The 8,480-nt window shown below is 35.8% G+C and overlaps 1 protein-coding gene across 2 annotated transcripts; it reads right to left on the bottom strand.

Moving 5' to 3' along the window:
- Positions 1-711: 711 nt before the first annotated feature.
- On the bottom strand, positions 712-7,907 carry LOC110783874 (uncharacterized). Of its 2 annotated transcripts, none has more exons than XM_056843708.1 (4): positions 7,451-7,907; positions 4,639-4,854; positions 1,230-1,255; positions 712-1,065 (listed from the first exon to the last, which is right to left on the bottom strand). In XM_056843708.1, exons 1-4 carry the CDS (start codon positions 7,799-7,801, stop codon positions 1,050-1,052), a joined length of 609 nt encoding a protein of 202 aa, XP_056699686.1. In that variant the 5' UTR covers positions 7,802-7,907; the 3' UTR covers positions 712-1,049. The 2 variants fall into 2 exon arrangements, with proteins under 2 accessions (XP_056699686.1, XP_021843949.1); XM_021988257.2 differs by having other exon boundaries at positions 712-1,142; positions 7,451-7,906.
- Between the last annotated feature and the right edge of the window lie 573 nt (positions 7,908-8,480).

Consider the following 8,480-nt stretch of genomic DNA (forward strand, 5'->3'; position numbering starts at 1 on the left):
GTAAAAGTTGATTAAATGTGTTATATTGGAGCGATTACGATAATGGATGACATACAATATTAAGTAGATTATTTATCTCAGATTGGTGCAATGAGCAGAGGACCAGCCTTTACAGTAATGAACAGCACAATAGTAGCATCAAATTTCATGGCATCAACATCTTTAACCCTAAGCTCTTTAATCGGTACATGGATCGGAACCTCTTCAAACAACGAAATAGTAGGAAGAATAATCTATGGAGATACAAGACTACCAATTACTTCCATCAAATACATAAGCATCCTCTTGTTTTTCTTGCTTGCTTTCGCGTCTTTCATCCAATCCTCGAGGTGTTATGTGCAGGCCAATCTCTTGTTAAGTATGCCAAAGGCAGTAGTCCCTGAAGACTTTGTTGTTGAGGCCTTAGTACACGGTGGTAATTTCTGGCAGGTTGGTTTAAGGGCCATTTATTTTGCTATTACTATGTTGATGTGGATATTTGGTCCGATTCCTATGTTTCTATCCTCAGCTGGAATGGTGGCTGTTTTGTATGTTCTCGATATTAATAATAAGATACTGGATGATTTTAATGAATCAGTAGAGAAAGAAGAAGAGATAAAGGAAGGCGGTTTTGAGCAGGAGGGTATAATAGCTGATGGTAGTTCTCAACTCCATGCAACTGCACTTACCACTGCACTGTTGTCTACTGCTTTTGCTTCGTTATAAACAAAATTAATCATTTCGTAGCATGAACCATTCTCTTGCCTGGACTTCTTGTGCCGTATGTTGATGTGAATTTAACAAGTTTCATACATACAAAATCTGCACCTTATGCAGCTGTTGTGCTGTATTTAAAGTGTGATCAACATAGAATTACATTTTACTCCTGTAAACTAAATGGATAACTGGTACTAATTAATCTTACCAGTTACGACACCTTATATTAACAAGTTTGATCAGTATCATTACTTTCCTGAGTACTAGGGCTTTCGGATGACAGACTGGGGGAACTGGAATCCTTTACGTCAGTAGTATTCCCGTCACTACCCGCAGAGTCTTCACCTATGGAGTCAAGTGCGAGCTTCCCTGATAAAAGGAATAAGCCCAGAGAATTGAACCCAAAGATAAATGTTGCAAGGTAGCACAATCCATTGATAATAGTCCTATAAATAGCAGCAGAAAAGATCCAGAGTTGATGCCTATCAAAAGTTTTTGATATAAAATTTTAAAAAATAACTCAAGAATCATACCTTATTGTAACCGTAATTTGACGAGCCTGAAATGCAGGGGAAGGCAAAGAGATTATAATATAGAAGATGTTAAAAAATATGGCAAAGCAAGCATGAGTAGCAAGAAAGAAGTTTATATTCACAAATTTCGGAGAATATACGTGTCCCATAGGTCCATCACTCAGATACTTCATTAGGATGCCTTTTATGCTAACTTTGCATACTGAAATCTGACTTAAAAGCATCAAAATGCCACCAACCTGTGCTAATGACACTTTTCAAAAATTTCATAGTACCCTTTTGACTTTCGCTCTGTTCTTTAGAGCTGAAATTAACTGAACTGAACTGAATGCTCCTGAACTGAACTGAAATTAACTTAACTTAACTTAACTTAACTTAACTTAACTTAACTTAACTTGACTTGACTTGACTTGACATGACCTGACTTGACTTAACTTGACTTAACTTGACTTGACTTGACTTGACTTAACTTAACTTAACTTAACTTAACTGCGAAATAAGTCCTAAAACTGCAGTTAAGCCAAAAGGGCCAAAAAGAAGAGGGCCTTAGAACTAATTTTCAGAATACCAGCATCACGTTTCATAAACAAAGAATACTGAATGTTGATCAAGGAACCTCGGGGAACTGGCTTCAAAGGACATGCATGTTTCACGGACTATTTAGCTTCTTTTATGTGGATTTCAATTCTAAGAAAAAAGAGTAAAAGCACACAACAATATTATGAAATTGTAAGTTCATTTCATTTTAATAAACAAAGATGTCAAATGCAACCAATTCTAGTACATGTGTGAAATGTGATTCAAATGTTTTAAGAGATTCGACCAACTAATCTGAATATCGTACTTAGATAAACAAAAAGAAAGAGATCTTGTACTAGTACATTATTTCTAGGTTTTGAGAATCATAGTTGGCTGAGGTAGTATGCTGCAAAGAATCATCTAAGGAGGAGGGGCCACTTTAGGTAGTATTATCAATATCATTATAATTCAGTTAGTAATGGGCTTTGTTTGGTAGAAAGGAATCGGAAGGAAAATAAGAGAAAGGAAAAGAAAAATATGGGTTCCCGTGCTTGGTTCCAAAAATTAGATTGGATTCGATAGGAAAGGAGGGGAAATGGAAGGAAAACATCATTAATAAATCTCAATTCCTTTCCTCCCAATAGTGGGAGAAATTCGGAAAGAAAGAGAAAATTAAAAGCTGACAAATGATTTTGCTTTCTTTTCCCTCCCTTTCTTCCATTAAACCAAACAACGGAAAATAAATTAAGTTTCCTTTCTCTTCTTTTCCTTTCTTTTCCCTTCCGTTCTCTTCCTTTACTAATGTTGCGCCAAACATTTTCTAGAAAAAGTTCTAGAAAACTAACACTAATGTTCTTTCCAACAGACATAGACATAGTACCAAAAGTTGTTTTGAAGGCAATGTAACAGACAGAGGGTAGATTACTCTAGGCATTAGGCTGAGCAATGAAGCAGCCATCGGCATAGTATTATGTAAAAATGCTGGCATTCTAAATCATAAACAGAGGCTTCAACTCACAGCCAACTTTAGCTACTCCGAATCAAGCTTCACATACACCCAGTATGTACTACATGGACAGTTCTTTAATCTTGAAGTCATGTCTGTTGTGAGATTCAAAAATGGATATGAATATATGATACATAACCACCTTTCGTATTTGTTAAGGAATTGACAAATCTGACTCTAGGCTCATCAAACTCCGATGATTGTAGCAGAGAACATTCATGCAGCAATTTACTATGGCAGTTATTTCACTTTTGGAGCTAAAGAGAAAAAACATGGAACTTCATTTGAACAAATATTTACTCTGTGGAATGCAGAAGGCAAGGTTCTACTTAAATCACATTGCTCTAAGAGGGAGACGCTAGTCAGACTCAGACAATGCAACACACGCAGCTAAGACAGGAAGGTACCGTGCTACAAAGGAAATAAGAGAAATCTCAGAGCAGCAAGATACAGAAGCAGATAAAAAAGGCAATTGCTGGTAGATGATTGAGCAAGTAGAGCCAACCACCAAATATTTTGAGAGTAAGACCAACGAGTCTAACTGGTAAGCATATAGCAGTATAATCCAAATAGGAAGGGAAACTTGATGAGTAGAAAATCAAACAGCTATAAGATTCGCACTTTGGCCAACTTCTGTTTAATTGAATCTTGTAGTCTTCAGGAAATGGCATGTGGTTGAACTGGCTCACATGAGACTATGAGAGCTGTGCACAAGTTGCAAATGTGATATTAAACCCTACACGTCAAGTTTTGTAATCTTTACTACCAAGTCAAAGCACAAGTGGTTGAACTGGCTCATATAAGACTATGAGAGCTGTGCACAGTTGCAAATGTGACATTAAACCCTACACATCAAGTTTTTATAATCTTTACTTCTAAGTCAAAGCACAAGCTTTTTCCGTTTTACTTCGTATTTTATTCTTTTGTATGCAAGCTGACTGGGAGACACAAAGCACACCATATCTAACAGTATTACAGTAAGCGAAGCGGAGAGTAGGTAGATGTACATTTCAACGATGGACCTAATCAGGGTGAAGTGACATTTTAACGCCTCTAAACAAATGTCTTGAGTCAATGTCCCTAGCCTCTTGATGTCGCATATGTAGTATGTGCGTGCTGCGTACATACTACATACGGCAAATTGCTCATCAGCATTGCAATGTTGGTATGTTTGCAGAAAACAAATATTTTTTTAGGAGTTCCAAGCCTTACATTCAAGACATCGTAAAATCTAGGGTCATAGCTCTTCTGAAAGACGGGTTAGTCTTATTTTCCTATAAAAATTGAATATTAAAGCTGTCAAAGGAAGATATTATCTCGGGGCTTTGGGTGACAGAAATAAGGGCCATGAATTGCACGGATTGAGACTGAAACAAAAAAGCATCAACTGTTACAGAAAAAAAGAAGTACAGCCATGGGAGGAAAGAGTAATACACCTACCGATAAAGAAGTACCCTTGAAAATGAATGAACAATGAGGCTCCATGCGCAAGAGGGGAAAAAGTAAAATAAAAAACTACCCAAATCATGGAGCAAATAAGAATTACATGCTCTTAAACAATGGTTACTTGTTAATGACTAGCAATAGACATATACAGGGACAAGTTACAAGTATGTTAGTAGAGTTATAAATGGAAAGTGGTCAGATAGTAAGACTTAGACATTTCCCTAAAAGTCTATATGCTTAACCTAAAACTCACTATTGAAATACTAATAGCATGAATATACTTTATTTATATTTCTCTACTAGTCTACAGTATACTATCAAATCATTCTCTTGGTCTTAAACAACAAAACAATGTGAAAATCATGGATGTTAATTAAGAGTCATAGGACAAGCATAATTATCTCTTCAGAAGAAAAGGATAGAAGTGAAAGTACAAACCGAGTAACTATCAGGGGTAGCTTGCCGATTAAGACCCGCCTCAATAGTTGTAGTAAACTTGTACAGAATGACAGCAATCACGGCCGCAGTGATCCCTCCCAAGAAGGCCTGAACCGGGGATGGCGAAGCTTTAGGTTCTAGCGAGACTGATCCAATAGCTTTTAAGCTATCCAATGCCTCCTCTTTCAAACTCTTAGCACCAGAGGATCTCATTCTCTAAGATCACAAAGCAACCACAATAAATACCTTCTCATAAAGACAACGATTCTAGGCTCTGGCATCAAAAATTACATTCCTCAATTGCTAAAGTCGTAAAATCAAGAATATCAAAATTTTAAAACATGTACAAGAGATCATTTTGCTAGGAACCCCAAGTGAAAAATGTGTGTCATTATAACAAAAGGGAACTCAACTGCAAGGCAAGCTTTATCAACAAGACAACAATCAACAGGATCCCAATATCCAACTCCCAAGTCGAATACTCGAATATCAAAACTCCTATCTCAATAGCTCTTGTGTTAAAATATTAATCTAGAAAATTCTAGATAATACATTTGGAAAAATCTAGTAGTGAAATGTATTGTGTAGAAAAATCTAGAACTTATAGTGAATTGTGAAGAAAAATCTAGTAGAAAATGATCTAGAAAAATCTACTAGACAAGTAGCTAGAATTATCTAAATGAAAAATATAAAATTGTAAGAGTATGTGAGGATGTAACAAAGTATAAATAGGTATGTCATACAAAGTAAAGAGATGGTATGTAAGATATATTCACCTAATAAAACTCAATATTTCTAATATTCCTCTTTGCTCCGCTTTGTTATCATCAACATTACTCTGAAAAATATAATACCCACCAATTCTTCCGCACCCGAATTTCTAACATTTGGTATCCGAGCCAAAATTCCCAAAACTTTCACTACTTTAGCCAAAACACATTCAACCCAAAATACAAAACAACTTACAATGGCTAACAACCCAACATTTCCGATTCCAGTTTTCGGGAGAGAAAATTATGATTTTTGGAAAATTAAAATGAAGACATTACTAAGGTCTCATGGGTTGTGGAGTTATGCCGATAAGGGATATATAGAATATGAAGATGAAAGTATCATAAGCGAAACACAAAAGAAGCAACTCGATGGTAAAAAGATGAAGGATGCTAATGCGGTGAAGGATACAATATTTCCCAGAATTTTGAGAGCTAATACGGCAAAGGAGGCGTGGGAGATCCTAGAACAAGAATTTTAAAGAGATAGCAAGGTGAGTATTAAACTTCAATCTTTAAGAAGAGACTTTGAAAATTTAAAAATGAAAGAAGGTGAAATTATTAAAGATTATTTTTTAAAAGTTATTGAAATTGTGAATCAAATGAAATCATATGGGGAAGAAATTTCGGATGAAAAAATTGTGAAGAAAATTTTGGTATCTTTAACGGATAAATTTGATAATACTGTCACTATAATTGAAGAAACAAAAGATTTATCCAAAATTACGGTTGAACAACTTATGGGATCCTTGGAGTCTCATGAACAAAGGAAAAACTGTCATATTAATGAAGAAGCGGTTGAGATTGCTCTTGCAGCAAAACTCAAGAATATGCCCAAGGAGAAGGTTGAGATCATGAAGAAGAGAATTTACCAAAATTCAAAAGTACGAATGCTAAACTTTCTTGCAATATTTGTAAGAAGACTAACCATGACAGTGAAAATTGTTGGTTTAAAGGAAAACCACAATTTTGGGAATGCAAAAGGTTTGGTAATGTAGGAAAGAATTGCAGGTTCAAGAAAAATAATGTTACCAATTTTTGTGAAGAAAATCAAGAAGAAAATCTATTTTGAAGAAGAATTTGAAGTTTGCTAATGACAAGAGCATTAGCGGAATGGTTGGTGACATGAGCACCAATAACAAAATAAAATTTGGAGAAAAATTTCAAGAGATGACTGATGACATATGCATCAGTGGGATAGTTGGTAACATGGTTACCAAAAAGAAGATCATCAAGATTAATAAAAGATACTCCGTATCAAGAAAATGGAGGTTGGTAACACGGATGCCAACATTATTGGAACTCAAGCGTTAAGGACGATTGGTGGTTGGTGACAAGTGCATCAACAAGATTTTTCGAAAGATGAAACATTTTGGAGTACAAGATTTTTCAAGATTAAGGGCGAGTGTTAAAATATTAATCTAGAAAAATCTAATATATTTGGAAAAATCTGGTAGTGAAATGTTATTGTGTAGAAAAATCTAGAACTTATAGTGAATTGTGAAAAAAAGTCTAGTAGAAAATGATCTAGAAAAATCTACTAGGCAAATTGCTAGAATTATCTAGATGAAAAATATAAAATTGTAAGAGTATGTGAGGATGTAACCAAGTATAAATAGGTATGTCATACAAGGGTATGCAAGATATGTTCACCCAATTATGGCATTTCCCAATATAACAAGTCAATCTATACATTACTCAAGTGAAATTATGAATTTTCTCAATATATTAATTTACAACAGCTATATAAATTCAAGGGAAATTATAGTATGTCAAGCCGATTTCTCTAAATATCCTCGAACAAAATGTGGCCTGGCACAGTTACACTCAATTATGCTTGACAAGACTAAAACAACAAAATCAAACACAAGCAATACTGAAATTCAATGGATTTCAAAATAAAATTTACTCGCATAAAACAAGAATTAAGCTAAAAATTCATAAAATACAAAAGAACCCCACAAAACCCAGAACCGTAATTCAATCAAACAACACATAACAATTCTTCAAAAAATCACATTTTGATCGAGAAAGAAGAGTACCAATTCCTTAGATCGTTTAATTCTACGACGAATAGAGCGAAAGAGAAAGACAGTAATAGACCCAGTAAGAAGAACACTAGTGGAGATTTGGAGAGGAGTAGGGTCGTCATTTGTAGCGAAAATGGAGGGTACATCCGGCGAAAGTTCGATGGGTCCGTCGTCCAGAAAGGCGGCGAAGAGCGGCCATGGTTGTGAAATGGGGCGGATATTGGTGGAGAGAGAGTGAGTTGAAGTGGGTTTGTGGAGGAAAGAAAGAGGAGAGAGAAAGGGTTTGAGGAGAAGATTGGTGGAGAGAGAGTGAGTTGAAGTGAGGAAGGAATTTGGAGGGAGGGTGTGTATGGATTGCAACATTTGTGCACTTTCTATGGTGATTTTTGTGGTGTTTGCTACTAGAGAGCAGGGAAGAAAATCTCTGTGTTTTTGTTCATCTTTTTTCCCCCGTAAATTGCTACAATGTCATCCGTTAAATCGGTTTGGGATAGATAAAATAAATTTTCTATTTTCAGAAACTTTTGTGTCACACAATTTTACGGGCGAGTGTGAGAAAGGCGTGTGTGAGAAAGACTAAGGTGATGTCATTATCCTCCGCACCCACGTGAATTATGTATACTTCGTATATATTTTTTTTTATCTCTCCTCTCATTCTTCCCCATGTATGAGATATGTTTCTCCTCTCCGCCCGATTTCCTTCTCCTCCAACTTTAAGATCTTTGTCGTGTCAATTAACCTCAAGATATTTGCCGCTTTACTACACTTTTTCAGAGGCAGAGAGAACATCCAAGGATTATTCGAGTTCCTCCACCTTGTACGGCATCAACAATCTCCATTCTTCTTCCTTTTCGATTCTGCCGCTCGATTTACTCCACCCCCTCGATTTCTTCCTCCTCCACCTCGATTTGCTATTGTTCAGCGATTTGATAATCCTAATCGATTTGGTACTCCACCTTGATTTGATGCTCCTAATACATTTGACAATCCTTATCGATTTGGTACTCCACCTCGATTTGATACTCCTAATACACTTGATAAT

Source organism: Spinacia oleracea, chromosome 4 (genome assembly GCF_020520425.1).
Source record: "Spinacia oleracea cultivar Varoflay chromosome 4, BTI_SOV_V1, whole genome shotgun sequence".
Taxonomy (NCBI): Eukaryota; Viridiplantae; Streptophyta; class Magnoliopsida; order Caryophyllales; family Amaranthaceae; genus Spinacia; species Spinacia oleracea.

What these genes read in the sequence shown, in the direction of transcription:
- LOC110783874 (XM_021988257.2), bottom strand. Translation starts at nt 7,801, where the DNA reads ATGTTGCAATCCATACACACCCTCCCTCCAAATTCCTTCCTCACTTCA. An exon ending in TTAAACGATCTAAGGAATTG is followed by an intron (nt 4,855 to 7,450) that starts GTACTCTTCTTT and finishes TTGTGATCTTAG; the next exon opens with AGAATGAGATCCTCTGGTGC. An exon ending in CTACCCCTGATAGTTACTCG is followed by an intron (nt 1,256 to 4,638) that starts GTTTGTACTTTC and finishes CCTGCATTTCAG; the next exon opens with GCTCGTCAAATTACGGTTAC.